The sequence below is a fragment of the Coenobita brevimanus genome, chromosome 79 (genome assembly GCF_032717465.1).
Source record: "Coenobita brevimanus isolate Jiangsu-jjx chromosome 79, ASM3271746v2, whole genome shotgun sequence".
In the NCBI taxonomy this organism is placed as follows: Eukaryota; Metazoa; Arthropoda; class Malacostraca; order Decapoda; family Coenobitidae; genus Coenobita; species Coenobita brevimanus.
Window position 1 is genome coordinate 2,006,279 of NC_137032.1, and position 25,289 is coordinate 2,031,567.

The following is a 25,289-nucleotide window of genomic DNA, read 5'->3' on the forward strand; positions in this document are numbered from 1 at the left end:
AGAGAGAGAGAGAAAGACCCCTGAACTGTTGAGAACACCCTCCATGAATCAGGAATATTGATGTGTTAATGATATGGTGTTAATGATTATAGGGTCAGGATAGGAAGTGATCATTGTTATTGTAGTTCAGCCGTCATTGTGCTCTGGATTATAGGAAATATACCTAACGTCTGAAAATCATGTGTGGATTGTTCAGGTGAGCAATTATACCTGTTTTCTGAATATTTTGTATTGATTGTTCAGATAAGAAATTGTACCTACCTTCTGAAATTCTTGTGTGGATTGTTCAGGTGCAAGAAATCACACCTATATATTTTAAAATGTGTTTTGTGGACTGGTTAGATGGAAGAAATTTTACAAACACATATTGGAATTGTGCTTATTGTGGGTATGTAAATTTCGTCTTAAGATCGATCATTAACCCACGCAGCATGATCATTATCAGCTTAGGAGGGAACTTGTGTTGGGAAGGAATATTGAACGTCTTCCCCTTGCCCGTAAAGTCTAAAGCTAAATTCAGTTATTTACACGTTCCTACCAAAAGTGTAAGAGTGACTGTGGTGTATTGTGACAGTGGTGAACGCAAGATGTAAAGAGCAGTGTACAGTAGTGTAATGTAGTGTAATGTATGAGGACTTTATGTAGTATGTGTTGTTTTGAAGTGTAGCGTAGTGAAGTATCGTATTGTAGTGTGGTATGATGGGTGAAGTCATGCGTGGAGGTGGTGCCGTAGGGTGGTGGTGGAGAGGTGCGCGTGTGACACCTGCCCACACCCCCACAGGTGATCCCCAGGTACTGCCCCCGCCCCCCAACCCCTCTCACAGGTGCACCGGGACTTACTGCACATCACACACACACACACACACACACACACACACACACACACACACACACACACACACACACACACAACTCAGGTCATGGGATACAGGTGAAGGATAATTAGACCTCATCCAACCCTCTTAAATGTCACTAATTACTTAAGCAAGAGGTCATTAGGCTTTGATAATTACGGGAAGTTGTAAATGATAATACTAATTGGAGTTGTACCTGGACCTTAAGTAATAACTCTCACTATATCATCTCCTTAAAAATTTTATTCTTTAAACAAGTCCTGATACTATCGTCTGTTAATTAGACTCCCTAGCACCTCTTCTTGAGCGATTTATTTTGGGTTAATGCTAGTGAATATCCTTTTATACATTAACTATTCAGAGGATACTGATAATAGAAGGATTTATGTAACACGGAGAAGGACAGTAAGGTGTAATAAGACAAATAAGGTGCTTAGAACGAAATACGGGCCACGGTTTCAGAAAGTTAATTCGCCATGGAGGAATATAACTGTCGGTAAAGTAATTTCACAAGGTCATTATTGTGTGCAGAAATAGGAACCAGAAGAAACGTGTTCGTCAGGAAAAATAATAATGTCAAGCTGGTGTGAGGTAAAATTTGTGTATAATCAGGAACAAACTGGCTTAATACTTCATTTCTCCCGCGTCTCACTCCCCTCTAGTGGCTAATATTGCAAAGCTGAGAGGGGCTTGGTGTGTTTTTCCTCTCGTGGATTTCTTCTATACAATACATCAAGGGGGAACTGGCGGACCTGTAAGTGTGAAGTAGACGCGGTGGAATATTGGGCGAACTTTTGATCTCCATTGTACAGCAGTGTCTTATCGGCAAGTGTGGTTAGCGGCGGCATATGTATTACTGAGATAACTGAATAAAAGGGAGGTTGTAGTCTGGGAGAATGTTAAGTTGTTATCCTTGTCAGTTACGTGTGCTTATGTGTGTGTGTGTGACTGTCCCCCACCCGCAAAATTAGTCCGGAAATGCTAGGTTAAGTCCCGATGTTTTGTTCTTTTTCCTAAATATTTAACCGAAACTTCTTTGATCCTTTCTCTGTCTCCCTCCTTCCGACCTGGTATTATGTCCTACAAGATTTTGGCATTTTCTTGTCTGTTACGCTTAACCCCTTCAACTCAGGAATTTATTTTTATATTAACTCTTGCCACCGATCGCTTTTATTCATTTTAGGGAAGACTCTTTACAATTCCCAGTTACAGTGAAAGAATTAACGTAATCTTTATTTAATTCCCCTTCAGGTAAACAGCAAATAAATAATCTCCCCTAACCTGAGAAAAATCGTCTGGAGAACAACAAGGAGTCAAGATTTTTTTTTCAGGGAGTCCTCGGAGTCATTGAGCGAGGTCCTAGTCACCCCAACCTTTTCTCTGCTTAAAATTAAAATAGGGACCGGGATGTAAGAAAGATGGTTGCGTGTCTTGTTCTGGGGGAATGTTTAGGTGGTATCCTTGTCAGTCACGTGCGCTGAGTATTACGTTCCATAGTTCCATTAAGGATTAATATTTGTCTAGTTTATTGAGTTATAGAAGCGTCCCTCAACTCCCTCCCTATCCCCCGAAAGGAAAATGGACTGCAGAAGACACGTAACTTCGGCCTGTAGTCCACCGGGTTCACGTTCAGATATGCCTTAGGTTGCTACTACTACTACTACTACTACTACTACTACTACCATTGTCCCAGTTTGCAAAAAAAAATAATAACTTCATCTGTTGTGTCTGCTTTTTTTTTTTTTTTTTTTTTTTTTTTTTAACGAACAAGCGAAATGTACTGACGCGACACGACAATGTAACCCTGTACTAGCGTTTGAGTAATTAGCAAAAGTCATCATCATCATCATCATCATCATCATCAACATCATCATAATCGTCATCATTTTAGCAAGAGGGATATATATCTCATTAGGAAGGTATTAGAAAGTCCCATTCCATTAGTGCAATGTCATTATTATTATTATTATTATTATTGTTATTATTATCATTAGTAGTAGTAGCAGCCGTAGTAGTAGCAGCAGCAGTAGTAGTAGTATTTCCGGGTTCGTTAGACTATTTTCAATCAGCTTACGGAAGGGTGTCTTTTAGTGTCGGGGCTAAGGTGTAATAATATATACCCTCAGTTCCATTTCTTTAGTTGCCTTGAATTACCAGACGTATTATCGCGGACTCCATTATCGATCCACTGCCTTACGATAAATACCAAGACAGTGAACGATGGCTTTTGAAACTTAATGATGTTGTCTTCGAAACCCAACAAATTTTTTCGAAATATTGTGTAAGTTTTTCGCAATTCTTCGACCAAAAAGTGAAGTGATATTCCCGACCGCAACTGTACCTAAATATCCGTAAATACATCGCTAAGGTTCATTATCGTTCATTCAGAGCGTGGCAGAACTTCCTTTGGCGATTGTACACTCGATTTTATTTTTTTAGTATCGCGCTCGAGATTGCCGAGGAAGATGAATAAATTTCGAAAGTGGATGTGCGTAGAATTATAATACTTTCAGGGTTAAAAATGTCACAAGCGAGGATTATTTTGCCCCCTCATGAAAGCAGGACAGTCAGCGTGAAGTAGGTCCAAAGCACATTAAGTAATAGCCATCGTCTGCCGTGTCGGAGTGTTTGGCGCGGTGTATTTTTTTGTTGAGGGACGCTGCGGCACACACATCGACACCAACTCATCGCTCTTCCCCAAACTCCACCTCTATCTCTATCTCTTTTGTGAACTGTCATCCTCATTTTCTTCTGTTCCCTGGCCTTCTCTCCCTCCCCTCTTTCTAATTCTCTCCGCTTCCCCTCCCTATCTCCATCACACTCCCTTCCTCCTCTCTCTCTAATTCTCTCCTCATCCCCTCGCCCTCTCTCCCTTACCCTCGTTCCTTCCCGGCGCTTTTATTCTCTCTCTTTCCCGTCCCTCTCTTCCTTCACTCTCTCTAATCCTCTTCCCTTCCCCTCCTTCTCTCTCTTACCCTCTCTTCCTCCACGCTCTCTTATTCTCTACTCTCCCCCTCACCCTCTCCTTTTTCCTCTCCCGTCTCTCTTGTTCTCTCCCCTTCCTCTCTTTCTCTCTTCTCTCTTTAATCCTCCCTCCGTACTGCGTCACCCTTCTTACAGGATGGGTGTAAGGGGAAGGGGGAGGGGGGCTGTTTACTCCCTTTAGTAGTTGTAGTTGTAGCCCAGGTTGATCTGAAATGTGAACCCAGTGGACTACAGGCTTAAATCGCCCTCTCTGCGGTCCACCATCCTCCTTCCGGTGGGTAGGGAAGTAGTTGAGGGTCGTTTGTATGACGTGGCAGTTGAGCCGCTTGGTTATATCAGTGCCACCACATGAAGGCGTCCCTCCAGCACTTAACCCCTTTATTACGAGGCATTTCCATCCCTGACCCCTGCAATCCGATGGCGCTTCTTCTGTTTTATTCCTACTCCCTTCAGACGATTTTATTTAGCTTTGGAGGGGTTTATAAGGGTAAAGGGGTTAACAGGGCTATATCCAGGCATAGTAATTTGAAGGATCTTATTTTAAATATCAGGGAACAGCAAAGAATATGATTTAATACGTCATCGGCTTGAAGGGGTTAAGCTGTATAAAATCGTCTGTCAGTCTGAGCTGGCGGTGGTGTAATAGGAAGCATGAGTGTCCTGGGTTCGATTCCTGGGCAAGATCTTTATTCGCCCAACGTGTTCCCACTTAGTAAAATAAGGACCTGGATTGTACAGAGATGGTTGCATGACGTAGTGTGATGGAATGTTTGGGTGTTTTCCTTGCCAGTCACGCTTGTATGTGTTTGTAATTATTCTCAGCCCACGAATGAGTCCTCGCAGGTTATTTTAAGCCTAGATATTTGTTCCTTACCCTGAAATTCACATCACCTTCATCTAATTCTTCCTCTGTACCTCTCCTTCCTTTCGATTTGGCGGCAGATCCTACAGCATGGGGGTATATTCCTTGTTAATCACACTCACTCTCTCACTGACTCGCTCGCTTAATCACTCACTTCCTCGTCGCACACCCCTCTGCTTTCTTTCATACACTCACTCACTTATCCCACGCTCCTTTGCTTTCTTTCCTACCCCACCCCACTTACTCCCCTACTCAGTCCTCACGCACTTACATCCCTCCCTCCTCTTCCTTCACTCCCTTCTTCACCCCGTCCCCCATTCCGTCTCTTCTCGTGACATTGAAAGCCCCATGAAACTCCCCGCCCCTCCTCCCCACAGCCAAGCCACGCCTCTCCCCTCCTGTTCTCCCCTCCCCCACACGTAAACATGAGGGAGCCACGCTGGAGATGAGATTGGGGAGATGAGCGTGCAGCTTCCCTCTCTACTCCGCCATGAACACTGTATTTCCTCCCATTTTGATTCCTTCACTACGGGAGGTCAATGAGAGAGAGAGAGAGAGGGAGAGAGAGACATAAATTACTGGCGATAATGGTAGTGTTATATCACGTCATTGTTGCTGTTCCCAGATTATTTTGCGTTATTTTCGTTATGCTTAGACTTTTTTTTTTTTTTTTTTACATTTTCGTCATTCCCTGGTGATTTTGCGCTAGATCCAACACACGTTTCCTGTATTAGCGTAGTGACCGACGCATTGTATCAACCCTACCGCTAACCCAGTGGACAACAGGGCGAGGTCCCCCCCCCCACTTCTGCAGTCCACCATTCTCCTTTTGGGGGGGTAGGGAGGGAACAGGGGAACGCGTGTATAACTCAGTATACAAGGCAAACATTTTTTTTAAGCCCATTTGCTGCCAGAGATCGAGCCCCTTAAACTGAATAAATAATATAATCGTTTGATAGTGACAAAAATTAAATACATACGTGCAATTCCCTCTTTAACAGTTGTCCCATCGAAGATTTTTTATTAAACAGATTTCGAACAGAGGAAGGAAAAACAAATAAGAAAAAAATCTATACACCAGATTACAGGTGTTCTCCATTTTTCCAAAGATATTTTATTTCTACAGGTGAACAGAGAAAGGAAAAAATGAAGAAAAAAAATCCATACATTAGATTACAGGTGTCCTCCATTCATTAAATAAATAAATAAATCAGCCTCACCTGGATTTATATTACCTGACGATGGTAAAAATAATGCACAGTTAAGCAGAAAATATACCCTATGTCTCTGTATTCACTAGATTACTAAAATATTTCGTAAACCGTATTCTTGGTGATTTTGGGAATTTCGTAAAACCTTGTCCTAAGCGATTTATTTTGCCTAACTAATCCGTGAACCATAATTTTCGTAACTTTGGGAAATTCGTAAAACCTACTGTTTAGCTATTTATTTTACTTCTTAAAATTTATCAGCCTGTTTGTTACTGGTGCAAGGTATGTCTATGTGATAAACTATATTGACAAGACTGTATTTAAGTGTAATGTACAAACTAAATCGCTAAGTAGTATTTGTTACGGGGAAATTACGGCGTTAATTTCTCAACCCTGTCGCATATTCACACCGAGAAAATGGCCGTCTAATTATCCTTTCCACTGGGTTGCACTAATTAATATGCCTCACAATAAATTGCCCTCTTTAATTACTGTAATACACACGCAGAACGAAGGGTGTATTCTTTCGCGAGGGGGGTGTAAGTGCTACCGGTGTCAGTATTTGTGTGTAGATTGAAAGAATTACACCCGCATATTGAAGTGTTTTTTTTTCTTGGGGGGGGGGATCATATTTGGTTACACCTGGATCGAAACTGCGTTCTTCAGGATATAAACACAGTATAGTTAGCTTTCACTCAGTGTCAGTAGTTTTCACTCAGTTGTTCTCAGTATCGCTCAGTAGTTCTCAGTATTTCTGACTCAGTAGCTTTCACTCAGTATCAGTAGTTTTCACTCAGTTGATCTCACTTGGTATCGCTCAGTATTTCTCAACATTTCTCACTCAGTAGCTTTCACTCAGTATCATCAGTTTTCACTCACCTCTCACTCAACTACTTTGTCCTCAGAATAAACACAGTGGCCCGTATTCTGGTCGGATAAGGAGGCTCCCTAACACCTCTTCCTTAGCGATTTATTCTCCAAACTGCCCATAAATATCCGCTGCTTTGCTTCTTATGTCCTTTCAGTATCAACATAGATTACATGAATAACACACAAGAATATACAAACGGAGAAAAATCAGAAATCAATCGGTAAGGAAGAGGTGTTAGTGAGCTTCCTAACTTTACGAGAATACCGCCCATTATCTCAAGAAATAAATCGGTAAGAAAGAGGTGTTAGTAAGCTTCCTAACTTTACGAGAAGACCGCCCATTATCTCGAGAAATAAATCAGTAGGGAAGAGGTGTTAGTGAGCTTCCTAACTTTACGACAATACTGCCCATATCTCAAGAAATAAATCGGTAAAGAAGAGGTGTTAGTAAGCTTCCTAAATTTACGAGAATAACCCCCAGTATCTCAAGAAATAAATCGGTAAAGAAGAGGTGTTAGTAACCTTCCTAACTTTACGAGAGGGTGATGGCGAATGTCAAATCTTCCTCTGGGTTTACGGGTTAATTTTACAGGTGATCTTACGACTGGCGGATGAGTGTTGATCTTACCTGTAGGAAGGGAAGAAACTGTCTGCCCGTAAGATTGGGCTGGAAGTGTGGGAACGGAAGCTGAGTTAGGCAATTTGATATTCTGTTTTAAATTAGTGTGTATACAGCCCTGTAGTGGATTGGTATATGATTGACTGACTATTCACACTTAGTAAAAGGATTAAGTAATGAGAATGAGAGAGAGAGACAGACAGACAGAGAGTGGGTGTGTGGATATGGGTGTTTATGTGAGTGTGAGTGTGTGTGTGTGTGTGTGTGTGTGTGTGTGTGTGTGAGAGAGAGAGAGAGAAAGAACAGGAGCAATCCGTGGCTCTTCTGGACCGGGTGGAGCGAGTCGTACCGTATTGCACCGTAGCGTACCGTCCTGCCCTGCGGCGCTGAAACAAACTGGTGTAGGGGAGCTTGGAGGAGGACTGGCATTGATCCGTATGTGCTGGCCTATGGGGGAGTCTCTCTCTCTCTCTCTCTCTCTCTCTCATACCACCATACGGCCATGATTTTGCCCCTTCAGTCCGATAACTTTTTTTTAACATAATACTACCATACATCAATAATAATGACGGTAATGGTGATGATGATGATACTAATAATGATGATGATGATGATGATAATAGTGATGATGATAATGTTTCGCGTGGCTAATGACAGGTGAGCATACCTATTTTAATCAAGGAATGGGCAGGTAAATTCACCAATGATACACTGATATGATAAAACGTAACCAAATTCAAGCCACTGTTAGATTCATCCCTCGTTAATATTGACACAAGAAGGGAAATCGTCTGTCGCTGTGGTTAACCTCTAAATGGCCATATTAACCCTTTTTCCAGCTATATCCAGACGATTTTATTCAGCTGATAGTGCATACAGGAGGATAAAAGTGTTAAAATTGTCTCCATTAACCTTCTCACGTCCAAGACAACTCTAATGTTTTGTTCCAACTGACTGATATGCAACTCGGTCACATAACATCAAATTTTTATGAGAAATATGCACATAATGTGAAATATATATACTGTATATATAAATAGGGCAAATTTCATCGAGAGATATCCAGAAAGATGAGGAAAAAATACTGGCCGTATATGGAGCAATAATAATGTTAATAATAATAATGATAATGATAATAATAATAATAATAATAATAATACAACTACTACTATTAATACTCGGCTTACTACGCAGACGATTTTATTTAGCTAAAAATGAGAGACAGGTGCCCGAGTGTTAAAAAAAATCTACAGAGTGTTTCTGCCGGGTTGACGTGAGGGTTTGAGGCCTTTGAGACGAGGGGATGGCACGTACACTCCCGCTGAGGGTTGAGGGAGGCAGTCGATAGCACATCAATTTAAACTTCGACATTCACGGCTTCCCTATTTCCCCTCACTTCCTGCCTTCCTTCCCTTCCTCTCTCCCTCCCTCCCTCTCTTTCCTCCCTATCTTCTTTCCCTACCCTTCCCTTCCTCTCTCTGTTGCCTCCCTATATCTTCCATTTCTCCTTCCCTTCTTCACTCTAACCTTCCATTCCTTCCTCTTTCTTCCCTCCCTATCTCTCTTTCCTCCCTCTCTTCCATACCTCTCCCTCCCCATCATCCTATCCTCCCTCCCTCATCACCCTACCCTACTCCACCCCCTCCCCCTCTCTCCCCTAACACCTGCCTACTCATATTTATCCTCTGGCCCCCATTTCCTCCCATTTCCAGCTCTCCTATGTACTTCCTACCTTTTCCCCTGCTCTCTTTGGTCCTACACCCGCCATTAAAGTATCTTGTGTATGGTTTTGATGGAGTTAATAGGAAAGAATATATGAAGAGCCTTGATTTCATGCCTAAAATTGTTGTATTAATGATGATGATGATGATGATAATAATAATAATAGCAATACTAATAATAGTAATAATATTTCTATTTCTATTATTATTATTATTATCATCATTATTATTATTATTATTATTATTATTATTATTTCCACCACTACCACTAGTACTACTACTATTACTACCACCACCACCATTACCACTACCACAACTACAGCATTTACTACTACCACCACCTCAGCTGTATACCGTCTCATATCTTCCTAGTTTATTTCAAGAGCTAAAACAGCCAGCGTTAATATTTACACATCCGTCACAGGGGACTCCATGCATCACTAAGGTCGTCCACGTTTCAAAATGTCTGGTGCGGTAAGGGTCACGGTACAGTGTTGTGGGCTTGTAATTTGACCCCTGTTGATGAGCGTTCTTTTGTGGTCTGAAGATACAAAAATAATGATGATGATGATAATAATAATAATTATAATAATAATAATAATAATAAAAATCATCATCATCATCCGCTAATAATAATATAATAATACTAATAATAGTAATAATAATAATAATAATAATGATGATGATGATTATGATCTGTCTGTCTATCAATCTATTGCCAGACTCCGTAATATCGTAAGGGGTGGCCACAAACAAATCGCCTCCATGTCTTCCTGTTCCCCGCCATTTCGCTGTCCTCCTTCCAGCTCACACCACCTCTCTCACATATACCTCTCCACTCCATCCGTCCAGCTGATCCTTGGCCTCCCCCTCCCTCTCCCACCGTCCACCTCACTCACATAATAATAATAATAATAGTAATACAATGATGATAATGATCATGATGCAAAGGCCTGGTATAATAATGACGTGATTACAAGTTTTTCAGTTCAATGAGGATCCTTGTACATAATTTCCTCTTCTCTATGTTTGAAGAGATGAGGATGTGTTAATTGTCAGGATGCGAGAAATGTGAAGTGATTTATGTCTACCTGTCGCTTCTCATCATTTAAGGTGTGTGTGGGTGTGAGAGAGAGAGAGAGAGAGAGAGAGAGAGAGACAGACAGACAGACAGACAAACACAGGCAGACAAAGAGAGAGAGCTAGAGAGGTATCGAGTGAAGGCTAATGACAGGTGTGATGGATGGCAGGGCGTTGTTATGTAGCGAAGGAGATGCAGGGAGAAGGAAGAAGAACAAGCTGCTTTGTATTAGCCCTGAGGTTGTATTCTTAAGGCTTGGGGTATTTCCTGACACCTTTTCTCTGGCCATTTATTTTGAGTTGTTGTGTAGCAGTCGAGATGCAGGGAGGTGGAAGACGAGAATAGGGAAAGGGTTGATTTGTCTTAGTCCTGGGTTCGTGTTTTTGATTCCGTATCATAGTTCGATTAGGAGCTCGCGTAACACCTCATCCTTAGCGACTTATTTTATCCCTTTTATATGAACATAGATTACACATATAGACCAAACAATTGTATTAACGTATCAAATACAAGAATAAATCGGCTAGGAAAAGGTGTTACCCGCCTCAAGCTACGAGTCTACAGTTCTTAGGCCTAGATAGAGCAAGTCTCTCACCCAGCTCGCTCTCGGTTGTTTACGTGGGAGATTTAGATTTAGATAACTTAGATTTACGTGTCAGAGGCTTGGGGTGGTGGTGGGGCTGGCCTGGTGCTGGTCAGACGGGGCAAACAGGAAACGTATAAAGGTAGCTCAGGAGCCAACAAATTCTACTTTTTTTTTACCCAGTGCTCTGCTCTTGTAAGGACTTGTTTGCTTCTGTAGTTCTCTTCAACAGGGAGAGAGTGTTTTCACACCTGTTTGTTTGTTCGTCTGTTAGCAGGATTACTCAAAAACTAAGAGAGAGATTTGGACCAAATTTGGTGGGTAGATATCCCATATCCCAGGGATCAGTCGATTAACTTTGGGACCGATCCGGATCGTATTACCGTTCCGGATCCGGAAAACATTTTTTATGAAACCCTAATCAGTGGTGAGAAAACCTAACCCATTATGAAGAGTGGTTTGAAAATTACGTTGCCCATGTCGGAGAGATGCGCTCCACTGAGTACCCCTCTAGTTAAGTATGTCATTGTGTTCCTTTTGTGTGTATGTTGTTATACGGTATAATTATTCTGCATTCAAAAAAGGACTGTGTGCTTCATAGATTTGGAATTCGCAAAGCGGTGAAAGGATGGGCCGTAACTCAGTAGCTTACAGAAATTTTTTATCGTTTTCCGAGACTGCTGTTATATTTTTAAGGCGTATGGGGCCTCTCTAATGCATATTTAAAAGAATGATGATGAAGTGCTGGTCTGTCCCTGTTTTGCAGAGATGGATTTCTGGTTCTGTTTTTCTCCAATATATCCAGTTTTCTTCGTATGTACAGTTTTTTCTCCATTCAACATTTTCCAAGAGAGACACGTGTTAATAAGGTTCTTTTCTCTCTCGCGGGGTCCTCCAGAAAGAAGACTTAGAAATCATCTCAAGTTTTCCCTCGTGTTCTTACCTCTTTGTGATGTTTATAAAGTGCTAACGTGTGAGCTTCTTCTGGCCGTAATATCAAGGCCTTAGGACAATTTCTGGCACCTTAATTTTTGGCGAATTATTTTACTTTTTGCACCTTATTATTATCTTAGGAAATTTTCATCATATGCACTGACCGCCCCTTTTCTGTGTACTTATCGCCCTTATTTCTGTGACCGTGTGTGTGTGTGTGTGTGTGTGTGTGTCTGTGTGTGTGTGTGTGTGTACTTAATACCCACTTTTCTGTGTACCTGTCGTCCCCATTTCTATGTATTTACAGTTCCTTTAATGTGCCAAGCCTTGCCACACCTGTCTCTACCTGTCTCCGTACTCACCTGCCTCCCTCTCTCCCTCCTTCAGGAACGTGTAGGCGGGCACCCGTCGAGCCTGGGTCCAATCACCAGCATCGGGGGCGTGGGCGGGTCTGCATCGTTCGCCTCCACGCCCAGGATACACACGCCCACCACCGACTTCCAGCCCCCCTACTTTCCTCCCCCGTACCTGGGCACAGAGAACCAGATGACGGTGAGTGGACGCGACCTCGCCCTTGACACCCTCATATACCACGTATGTTGGAAATAGTGTACTCTAGGTGTAGTTGTAATTTTAGACTTGCTTTAGGTGTAACTGTATTTTTAGACTTCCTTTAGGTGTAGTTGTAATTCAGATTTACTTTAGATGTACCTTGAATTTTAGATCTTAACTCTATTATTGGATTTTCTTGGACGATACCCTCACATGCCACTTAAGTTGGAAATAATGTACTGTAGGTGTAGTTGTAACTTGCTTTACGTGTAGCTTTAATTTTAGATCTTAACTCTATTATTGGATTTACTGGGACGACACTCTCATATGACACGTGTGTTGGAAAGAGTGTTTTTTAGGTGTGGTTTTTAATTCTAAATTTGAACTCTGTTGTTGGAATTTCTGGCCTTTTCTTCATATCTGTTAAAATTTTGGATTATAAACAAAGGTGTTCTTCCCCTTATATTTGATGTCCAACTTTGGTTTAATTAATTACTCCTGGTTAAAAGCTTGGATTTTGGTTTGCTAAGCGACCATGATTGTATAAGAAAAATATTACCCTTATATTTGCACCATGGTGATCTGATGGTTGATAGAGCTGTGTACCGCTCTTGTTGAAGGTGCAAAATATGTATGGGTCTTTTATACCTTCTTGGCTCTTGACTTACCACTGTTCCGTGTTATACAATGTGTTTCTTTAAGTATATAAGAAGCATCGAATATACAGAACTAATAATAACAGTTTTATAGGTATCAGTGGAGCTCTGGACTCTTTAACATGAGAACGTAATTTTTCTCTCAGTCTTGCTTTCCCTTGACGATTGTATTCAGTTTTTGAAAGCCTTTTTGAAGGGGGGGGGGTAGATACGGTCTTCTTTAACCCCTTCATTACTAGGGACCTTCCTAAGCTAAATAAAATCGTCTGGATGCAGAATAATAATAATAATAATAATAATAACAGTAATTATAATAATAATAATAATAATAATAATGATAATAATAAATATCATAATGTACAATGTCATCTTTGGACTGAGAAGATTAATTGGTCTGTCTATCTATAGCCAGACGCTTTAATCCTGTAAGGGGTGGCCATAAACAAATCGCCTCATGTCGCCTTGTCCCCTGCCATTACGCTGCCCCTCCAGCTTACACACTTCTCACTCATATACCTCTCCACTCCATCCCTCCATCTCATCTTCGTTCTTGTAATCTGTTAATTTACTTTAGACTAACCCGATCAGTCCCACAGCGTATTTCTGACATAATTCTTGCTTTCTTCAGACGCTTTTATACACCATAGGACACACTGTTCGAACTGGAGGGGTTAGATATGGAAGAGGGGGTTAGATACAGCCTTCATAAACCCCTTCACCCCGAGATGTCTCCCCTATGCTGAGTCAAATCGTCCTAGGGTAGCAAAAATAATAGAAAAAAATCGTCCTCGGAGTAATGGATTTAGCAGCAGTAAAGTCAGTAAAGTGGTGATTTATAAGGAGCATTTATTGTTTACCCTGTGCTGAAGAGGGACGCCTTCATGTGGTGGCACCGATATAGAGTTACTCCACTGCCTGGGTAAACAAACGTCCCTCAACTCCCTCCCTATCCACCAAAAGGAGGATTGTACGCTGCAGGTGAAGGGTAACTACAGCCCGCAGTCCACCACGTTCACGTTTCCAATGAACCCGTAGCTACAACAACTGCTATGCTGTTTGTACTCTTAAGTTGGCCCAAAATCGCCATCGCTCCATCTTGAAGTCTGCGCTGTAACACGAGATTAACACTTAAATTTGGCAGCAGTCACGAAGAAGTGCTACGGAAAGGCAGAGCCCTTGCATTGTCTTTTTCTGCCACTGCGCTGCGGGAAATGAGCTGCAAAAGGACGAAAATCTGGGCCAAGTTAGAGGGAATACCTGTAGTACCTGTTGTGTGGAAGACGGTGTGACTGGAACGCGTGTCTTGACTAAAGAGTTACAATGAGTACTGGTTGTGCACTAACTCTGATCCGTGCCATACCTAGTAGAGTGTGACCTCAGAGATAAAGGACTGAATAGTGAGGCTGCCAGAGGTCGAGGAACATGGAAAGCCGCCATTAAGTGACCAAGGCCGACACATGCAAGCATTTTGGAGCCTTTTATAAACGATACAAACGAACTTCCGAGATATATAGTTCGGTTCAGACATTCCTGTTACGGAGGCACGGACTATCATCCTCTCTATCGACGGAGAAAATGCCTATGTAATGCTAACCCAACCATTATTAACGCATTCAAACCGACAATGTTATTGTCACTTTATTCTTGTTGCGGTCAGACGATTTTATTCAGCATGAGAGCACCCTAATTGCCAAGGGGTTAATGAAGACGCCATCTAACCCTTCCTGCTGTCCTCTTATTGTTATGAAAATCGTCTGGAGGTGGCGAAAATATAGTTAAAAGGCATCACCATATTGAAAGTGTTAAGTGACTGTTTGGAGCCATTTAGATACACAATACTGCCATCATACCACAAACTTCTGACTTCACCTGTACAGTGTGGAGCAAAACTTCACTTAATATTCGACCGCTCTTCCTCTCACAACATCGTCTTTCTGAGTTGAGCATGAGAAAGGTTTGATATTTTCCTCTACTCATAAAACTCGCTTGAGGTGTGTCTGGGAGGAAAGTGACAAAACAGAACCAGACACCTTTAGTAGAGTCCCAGGTCGGTCCATCCTACTTCATCTTGACATGCCCTAAATGTGACAATGGAGTGAAGTATTAGGGGACAAAAATTCGTCCAGTGTTTTAACTCTCCTGCTTCTCGCCCTCTTTTGCTGGCTGTTATTTCTAAAGTGATAGAGGCCTGGTATGTTTCCCTGCCCATAGATGATTCTCTCTGATACGTTAAGTCAGGGAAAAAGTGAGAGATATTACTTATATTTGACGATGCCGTGAAATATTAGGACTTGGATGAAAAAAAATGTGCCCACGTATGAAAATGTTATTATTCTGTTGGCTGTTATTCCTGAAGTGAGAGGGACTCGGTATGTTTCCCTGCCCATAGATGATTCTCATGTTACGTCAGGGAGAAAGAGATTTAACCTAAATGTGAGGATGCCGTGAAATATTAGACCATAGAGGAAATATACTCAGTTATGAAAATGTTTTTTATATCCGTCTTCACATATAATCCTTCCACATGATCAGTCCACGACACTTTGACATCAAGGCTCGTTAGGGAAACCCGTGTCACTGCCTATACTGTGCATCTCACTTTGGAAATTGTAATCGCCCATCTGACAGCGATAGAGCGTCGGAGGGAGCAGAGCGGCGGAGTAATTGCTCAGACAGATAAAACTTGCCGCTAATCAGTGTCGCACGTTGATTGCCCTACCCCGTTGCTTCAATCACATGGAGAGGCTTAGCCATATCACAGTCCAGCCCTGATGAGAGACTGGCGGATGGGGTAAATTTGCTGACTGGACATGTAGCGTTTGAGGATTACTCGAGTCAGGTCCGGCAGGATGGGAGACGGGAAGGGGGACCATGATGCAGTCAGGTCATGGCAAATTTACCTACTGGAATTTGAGGATTGGCCACCTCTCACAGGATGCGGGGTCAGTCTGGCGATAAAATATAGTTTAAGAATTATACAGAGTCAGGTTCGGTGAGGGAAGAGGGGTCGTGATACAGTCAGTTCACATATTCATTTCCGCTTACTGAATGACCAATATTAAAGTCTATGATGGGGAACTGAGGGATGGGGCAAATATCGCTAGGTACTTGACTTTAAGAATTAGAGTCAGGTACGGCGGCGGAGGTCCAAGGGAAAGGGGGAGGGGCCTTGATGCAGTCAGGTCACAAATTAATTTCTGGTGACTGAGCGACGGTAAAGCAGGAGAGGTACTGTTGTCTGCATCATTTATGGCTCACCTCTTTTGTACTGAGATTACCTGATGTCTAAACCATTCACGGCTTTGACAGTATACCACCAATTTTCCAGTGTAAATCTACCCTCATATGTAAGATTTATTTCAGGGTTCTTCCAGTAATTACCCAGCTCTCCTTACTTACCCCTTCACCACCATGGCGTATATTTCAATTGATTCTTGCTACAGCTGGACGATTAGGAGCTTTGGAGAGACTTTTCACGCTGGAGAGGTTACATGCTGCTTAATTAACCCGTTCACTAAGAGATGTGTCTCCATGCCTTCTCCACACCTTCCTCTACTCTTCCATCTATTTTCCTTCTCCCATTCTCCACGCCCTCCGTCTCTCCCCCTTGCATCTTTCTCCCTCTGTTCCCCTCGCCCTGCATCTCTCTCTCTCTTGCACTTTCCTTTATCAATTCCCCACGCCCTCCCCCTCTTTCCCTTGCACCTCCCTCTGTTCTGCACACACTCCTTCTCTTCCATTCTTCTTCCCTTATTCCCCCTACCCTTTTCCTCTCTTCCTCTCTCCCTTATACTCTTCTCTTCCTCAGTTCACCACATTCTCTTGCACTCTTCTAGCTTTCTTCCCCACACCTTCCTCCAATCTCCCCTTTCCCCTTCCTTTCACTCATCTCTTTCTACTCTCCTCCACCCTCCCTTACAGTCCCTTCATTCTTCACTCTCCTACACGCATTCTTACACCCCTCACGCCTCACTCTCATTCACTCACCCTTGCACTCTTCTCCCAGCACATTTCTTCAGGTTTTTATCACGCCTCTTGCTTCACTCTCATCCATTCTTCCTGCATTCTTATCTCAACACTCTTCTTCACCTTTTTCACACTTCTCCCTTCACTCTCATCCACTCTCCCTTGCACTCTTCTTCACCTTTTTTCATACGTCTCTCATCACTCACCCACTCTCTCTTGCACTCTTCTTCACATTCTCTCTCTCTCTCTCTCTCTCTCTCTCTCTCTCTCTCTCTCTCTCTCTAACTGGTTTCCCTCAGTAGGTTTCTTTAGCCTCTCTGTTAATCATTTTCCATCTATCTATGTATCTATCTATCATCTGTTTGTCTACATGTCTGTCAATCTGGGTAATTAAGAATGCAGGTAGATAGACAGGTAGAGACAGACATAAAAACAGACAGAAAGACAGAGATGAATAGCCAAGCAGAATCAGTGTCTGTCTCTCATCCGTCTGTCTGCATGTCTGTCAGTTTGGGTAACTATTAATACAGGTAGATAGACAGAGACAGACAGATAGATAAACAGACAGAATCGGCATCATCCCCCCCAACCCTTTCGATATATAACCTCAATCTTACCATCTTTAACTTCCAAATTCCTACCTAGTTCTCATTCCAGGATTTTTTTTTTTTTGACAATTATATGATTTTTTTTACACCAGCTCTTCACCAGCCTCTTTTTTTTTTTTCTTCTTTTTTTTCCACTAAACTCTGACCTGGTTTTATTTCAGGATTTATTTTTTTTCCTGTATCAGATTTTTCGTCAACAGCTCATTTGTATGTTTTTGTTTTGTTTTCCTGTCTTTTTTTTTTCCCTCCAAGAACCAATTTTCACTCTACATTTTCCTCTCTCCTCGACACTCCTCCTCAGTCTCTCCCTTCTCTTCTTTTTCCCTCCACTTCTCTTTCTCTCCATCCCTTCCTCCTCTTTTTCACTCCACTCCTTCTCTTCTGTCTCTTTCTTCCTCTTCTTTTCTTTCTCCTTGTTATTCACTATCCAGCTCCTTCACCAACTCCTTAACTCCTCCTTCGCTGGTCATCCCCTTTTTATTCTCTCTCTCTCTCTCTCTCTCTCTCTCTCTCTCTCTCTCTCTCTTTTCCCCCTTCTAAACACTTCCTCCTCCTCTCCTTCCCCTCTTTTCCAATCACCCTTACCAACTGATCCATACTCCCGTCTAGTATCATCCATTTTTCCTTTCCTGGTGCTCTCTCCTCGTTCTCTCCCTCCCTCCTTTTTCCCCTCCTGTCTCTCCCTCTCTCTCATTTTTCCCTCCAGTCTTTCCCTCTCTCCCTTCTTTCTTTCTCCCTTCCAATCCCTCCCATCTAACCACAGTTCTCTCTCTTAGTTGCAGACACCACCCAGCGACCAGCCGAAACCAATGTCACTCTCTTCCAAACTCCTCCATCTCTCCCTCTCCTTTTACCGTCTCCTCCCTCCTTCTCCTTTCCAGTCTCTCCCTTCTAACCACAGTTCTCCCTCTTGGTTGCAGACACACCACCCAGCAGCCGACCCATACCAGCTGCACTCCCTCCCTGCCAATTATACCACCTACACCTCTGCAACCCTTCAAAACAGACATGAAGTGCCGCGCCGGGAGGACTCTCTACATGTAGTAAGTAGTGTAAGGACGTGTAGAGTTTTTTTTTTGTTGGAGAGAGAGAAAGAGAAAGAGGGGGGGGAATGGATGTGTTTGTGTTATGTTTATGATTGTGTATGTGTGTGTGTGTGTGTGTAGGAAAATCGTAACACTAACTCAGGAATGGGTTAATGAATTGCCTTGATAAATTAAAATGTTACAGTTCCCAAGAAATTAAGACTTTCGTTCATAGTTATTGTCAGCAAATTGAGTAAGCAGACTGAATGAGATATTTTGCATTAAGTTTAGTTAGAAATTAAGTTAGACTGATTAGAATTAGTTGGGAATTTTTGATAGATATATTAGGAAATAGATAAATGAATTGTGTATTGTGCGAGATACAGGAGTAGATGTGAAAGGGGACACTGTAAGAATGATGAAGTGACCAAGAAAAGTAGACGTGTTTTTCAGCGACGAGGAAATACACTACGATATGCAGTGTTAGATTTACCAGTGTACGTGGAAAATAAAAGACAATTGGGAGACAGAAGATAACTGTTTTAAAAATGAGTACAAGAGACCTGCAGTAAAAGTGCCAGTGAGAAGGAAGTGGAAGGAGTAATCTACAAAATGAAATGTAATTGTGTAGAAGTTTTGCGTGTGAGGTGGAGCGGGTGGAATTGAAGGTTTGAGTGATGAGGAAGTGTAAGGTATGAATGGTTTGCTTCACTGGGCACTTTTCATAGATCTCATAGTTCTGTCTCTTCCTGTTCCTTTTTATATGTCATGTCAGCCCCTTAAGTGGGAAATGCAGAAAGGTTAGGATGGTGATGATGTTTATATTGACGATGCTGAGTATTTGTTACTGTGCTCTGTGTCACTGTAGAGGAAAGATTTTTGATCAAGCGAAGAGACGTATGATAGTTGTATTGAAATATGCTTAGTGAAGTCATGTGAAAATTAAATATACATGATTTTATAATTTGCAGTAAACTAGAAATTTTGGGAAAAAGGTTGTTGAGATAGGAAGAAGAGTAGGAGGGGAGTGATAAGCATATATGTTGTGAAGTGATATTAGAATTTATATTTTGCGTGATACAGCCCATCAGGTGTGGACAGAGACTGTTAATGTAGGAAGAGTAATAAAATCTGAGTCGTGAAAATATGTTTAGCAAAGGAAAATGAAAATAAAATAAATCTAGGCTGCCATAAACCAACAAGGATTAACTGTGGGACCAGCTAATGTTTTTAAAAATTAGGCAGTAATCTGAACTCAGCTTCATATTTGTGAAAGAAAAATTACGTGTGACAAATAAAAATACGAGAGACACAGTGAAGTTAAAAAAATAATAGGAACGTTCAAAGCCCACTAGAGAGAAAAAAAAGAGAGAATTAATATAACAAATGAGAATAACCTCTTTTGTTTGACATGCCGTGTCTTCATCATTCAAATAATATATATATATGTGATTTAAGTGTAGTTTGTGGCTATAAAATATTAAATTAAGGTTGATATAAAAAGCTCCGTAAGAGAACACTGGAAAACACTCTTAATTATAAAGATAGAGTGAAGTTTGGGTATAATTAGTAAGATAATCCCACACATTAGAGCCTTCTTCTTCCTCACTCTTCTTGCTGTTAAGTTCTGGCATCTCTCTCTCTCTCTCTCTCTCTCTCTCTCTCTCTCTCTCTCACTAGCTGTCACTGACTCACACACTAGCTAACTCTCTCACACTAGCTTACACACTGACTCCCACACTACCTCACACTTACTAGTTTATGCTTACAAACTGACTCACACACTGGCTGACACTAACTCAAATTGCCACTGACTCATCTACCACTCTCTACCCGTATCTCAAACCACACCACAGACTCAAACCACAAGTGACCGTCACTGACTCAAACTACCATTGACTTATAAACCACTGACTCACACCACCATTGACACAAAATTCCAGTGACTCACGGTACCACTGACTCAGAGGACCACAGACTCGGGGTACCACTAGATGACTTAAATTACCACTGAATAAAACTGCCACTGACTCAAATCGCAACTGACCCTAACTACCACTGACTCAAACAATCGAACACCAACTCAGACTACCACTGACTCAAACGACCTATGACTCAAACTACCACTGACTCAAATTACCACTTACTTGAATTACCATTGATCTAAGCTCCTACTGACTTGATTACCACTTACACCACCTACCACATACCCAGAATACCTGCCACTTATTCAGACGACCTACCACTTATTCAGACCACCTACCACTTACACAGACCACTTACCACTTACGCAGACCACCTACCACTTACGCAGACCACCTACCACTTATGCAGACTACCAACAACTTACGCAGACCACCTACCACTTACGCAGATCACCTACCACTTATGCAGACTTCCAACCACTTACACAGACTACCAGCCACTAACCCAGACTACCAACCACTTAGACAGTACCCACCACTTTCTGAGTCTGCCTACCGCTTACTCAGTCTACCTACCACTTAGTCTACCTACCACTTGCTCATTCTACCTACCAGTTAGACTACCTACCACTTACTCTGCCAAAGTACCACTGACTTAAACTAGCACCGACTTAAGGTAGTACAGATTTAATATATGACACTTACTCAGCATTGCAATAACCTACACGACCACTTAATTACACTGACACTGACTCATACTGACTCTTACTAACTCAGGCTGACACTGACTCATACTGACTCTGGCTGACACTGACTCATACTGACCGAGGCTGACACTGACTTACACTAACTCAGGGTGACACTGATTCACACTATCTCAGGCTGACACTGACTCACACTGTCTCACTGACACTGTGACTCACACTAAATCAGGCTGACACTGACTTGCACTAACTCAGGCTGACACTGAGTTGCATTAACTCAGAATGACACAGACTCACACTAACTGCCGACACTGACTCGCACTCACTCGGGCTGGCACTGACTCAAACAGACACTGACACACGCAGACCCACCCATTTCCTGACACTACTCACAATTGATGCCACTGAATGCATCAACGTTTTACTGACTCAGACCATCAATCTTGTCCTGACTCGAACCACCAATGACTCAAACATAGACTCAAACTGCTTCTAAATTAGTCTGATGCTGACTTAACCACTTCAGCACTATGACCTGTTTTGCTACCTCCAGACAATTTTTTCCAACACATACCTTTCGAACTGGAGACCTTAGATATTGCCTTCATTAACCCCTTCATAACGAGAGATCTGTAAACTGAATGAAATCGTCTGGTAGCAGGAAAGACACTAAAAATAACGTCATTGGTCTGAAGGGGCTAACCGGAAACTAAATAGCCAGGTAGAATGCATACCTGTAATTATTGAGGGTCATTTATGAAACACCTGTGGTTATTAGGTATGGTTAGCCTGCATCCCATTTTACAGAACGCAGTCAGCAGCTGAACAGTAAGGCCAGATACTTTCCATCATCGTCAAATACATCAAAAAAATCATTATAATTTTGGAATCAGCATCTCACTTCTCGATTTCAAATTTAAATATACAGTGCTAATAATCATGTGCTTAAAACTTTTGACGATAGCAGCTGAAGAACGTGACGAGTATAGAACGTGTCAGGTCTCTGTATTGAACGTGTCTGGCCTCTGTGTTGTTACTATACTCCTTTTCCTTTAAATTGGCCTAAATTTACCCTCTCCTTATCTAGAATGTGGACTATGATGCTAGTCACGAAGGAGTGCCATGGAAAGGATGTGGTAATATTGTCTTTCTCTGCCTCTCAGCTTTTTTTTTTTTATGCAAGAAAGAAGGAACCAAAGACCAGGAGCCCGCAAACCGTTCCATCCAAGAAAAAACCAAACACAAAACAAAAGAGAGGCACGTGCAATAAGCTGCAAATGGACGGAAATCAGGGCCAAGTTAAGGTGAAAGGAGTATAGCTGCACTCTGTAATGTGGGATGCAGGCAAATCATTATAACCATAGGCTTTCCATAGATAACACTAAAAATAATATAGGTTTGCTTTCATCCATGCAATTTAAACATTAGCCCTTTCATTTCTGACGTGTATTTATTTATTTATTATTATTTTTTCTGCCTCCTGATGATTTAATTCAATTTTGGAAAAGCCACTTGTACTAAATGGGTTATTGAAGAATATGGCCCGTATTCTCGTGGACTGAAGCTCCCTAACACCTTTTCCTGAGCGATTTGTTTTCTTTATTACACTTTACTGTCCCCGTCTGTGTTACATAAATCCTTCCATTATCACCATACTCTGCGTACATAACTTACAAAATTATATAACCCACCCATAACCAAAAACAAATCGCTAAGGAAGAGTTGTTAGGGAATTTCCTTAACCAACGAGAATACGAGCCTATATATAACTAGTCCAGTTCGAAAAACAAACAAAACTGGTGTCAAGAATGTAGCTAAAAATACGTCATTGGGCTGAAAGGGTTACGAAAATAGCTTAACTCAAACCACCAGTGACTCAGAAGTACCCACTGACTCGAGCTGACTCTTCTGTTTGAAAGGGTGTAGCATAATAGGTGTCATTTTTAGTCCCCATGGCTGACTCAAGTTGACTCATTTTGTCGAGATTGAAAGGGATTAAGTACAGGTATATTGGGGTAAATTTAAGCCACCGTGACTGACTTAAAGGGCCAATTGACTCAAGCTGACTCTTCCATTTTGCCGGCCCCCGTCCAGAGCGGCCAGGTGGGTCTGTATGATCGGGGCTACGCAACGGTGGACCGCTCCGGCGCCGTTCTGATGGGCGCGGCGAGACACGAGGACATAATTCTCAGCAACACCATCCATCCACACGCCATAGAGGAGCCGGTGAGTAGAGATTGATTGTGGATTGATGGGATTGTGGGTTGTTTGATGGGATTGTGGGTTGTTCTGATGGGCGATTGTACTGATTGTTGAGTGTTACGATTGTCAGAACTAGTGTGGAAATTATAGCATAGTGATTTCCTGATTATGGAATGTTAAAAGAAGCAGGTATCGATTGTTGAAGGTAAAGGAAGCAAGGAGTAAAAGTAAGATACTGAATTTATCTGATGGGCGATCGTACCGACTTGATTGTTTTGATTATGAGAAGCAAAGAGTAAACCTGTCTAGCATTTGTTCTGATTGTCGGTTGTACTGATTGTCACGATTAAAGGAACGAACGAGTTAATACACTTGTCGTTGTTATAATTTTCGAGGGTAATGATTGTCGATTGATTATGGGGACAGTGCAGGAAATATACCTCTGGCACTTGTTTTGATTGTTGATTGTTCTGCTTGTGAGATTTTTTTTTTTTAACTGTCTTTTTACGATACCTCACGTATGGTAGACCACAGACCCCGTTGGATTGCAGAGTACACATATTTTCTGATTTCCTCTCGTACTGATTGTGTAAGAGAGCTCTCGTCTGATTGTGGTTTGTTCTGATTGTAGGCTAAAGATGTAGTTTTCGTCGCTTCCTTCGTTGATTGTCATTAAAGACGTCAGTTGATTGTTTCGAATATTGATTGTGAGGTGAATACTTGATTGTTCGTGTACTGATTGGCGTGTTATGTGATTGTTTCGTATGTTGATTGTTGGCAGAAGATGTTACCTGATTGTCTCTCGCACTGATTGTGGGAATCAGGTGTCACGTGATTGTTCCCTGTGCTGATTGTGGAGTACAGGTGTCCTCTGATTGTTGGCCAGTGAGTGATTGTTCCCTCAGGTTATTGTAGGTTATATTTTGATCTGATTGTGGGGTAAGGACGCGTAATTGTGTTTTGTACTAGTTGTGCTATTTTATTTGTAATTTTGTATTAGTTGTGCTCTTGTGTTTATGGTTTTGTAATTACTGTATGAACTACAAATATCCTTCCACACCTTTATCAAATTGCTTTTAAATAGTCGACTACGATTACGTCTATACAGATGTCGGAGTTAATGAATCTGCATCGTATAAGTTCACTAAATTCGACCTGTTCATAAATTCTCAAGCCTTCTTCATAAATTCTGAGACTTCATAAATTCTACATCTGTTCATAAACTCTGTAGGCCGTTCATAAATTCTGGCCCTGTTGATAATTTCTAGGCCTGTTCATAAATTCTCTAGCCCTGTTCATAAATTCTCTAGGCCTGTTCATAAGTTCTCTAGCCTTGTTCATAAATTCTCTGGGTTTGTTCATTAATTCTCTGACATCATAAATTCTAGGGTTGTTCATAAATTCTAAAATATCTGTTAATAAATTCTGGGTCTTTAACTACAGGATCACGAGGTTACCTTTTTTTATTTTTTTTTTTAATTTATTTTTTTTTACATAGGACGTCGTAAGCTTGTGAGGCCATAAAATAATTCTAAGCCATTTCGAGATTCAGTATTTTAATATATACAACTACTGAGGTGTATTTAAATGTATATATATTAAATCTGTATATCCTGTTAATAATTTACGTAGTTATGTCCGTGTCACGGGATGGGAGGTGTGAGGAAAAATATTTGTGTCATGTTATCTGGCAAGAGGCGCCTTCAGGGTCTCTCTCTCTCTCTCTCTCTCTTCTCCTTCACTCCCTCCCTCCCACCCTCCCTCCTTCCTTCTTTCCGTCCCACCTTGCCTTCTTGGCTCCTTTCCTACTTACCTCCCTTCCTCCCTCCCTGCTTCCCCCATCCCTGCCTTTTTCCCCCGCTCCTTCCCCCATCCCTCTCTCCCTCCCTTCCTGTCTGCATCCCTTCACCTTCCTCCTGCCTTTGGGTCACG

The 25,289-nt window shown here is 41.7% G+C and overlaps 1 protein-coding gene across 1 annotated transcript in view; it reads left to right on the top strand.

Moving 5' to 3' along the window:
* Positions 1 to 25,289, top strand: part of LOC145408939 (transcription factor AP-2-epsilon-like) — a 289,633-nt gene that overhangs the window by 106,576 nt on the left and 157,768 nt on the right. Inside the window, exons 2-4 of the mRNA XM_080279520.1 lie at positions 12,107 to 12,271; positions 18,422 to 18,544; positions 23,250 to 23,381. Of these exons, the coding sequence (XP_080135646.1) occupies positions 12,107 to 12,271; positions 18,422 to 18,544; positions 23,250 to 23,381 (420 nt within the window). The remainder of the gene's footprint in view (positions 1 to 12,106; positions 12,272 to 18,421; positions 18,545 to 23,249; positions 23,382 to 25,289) is intronic.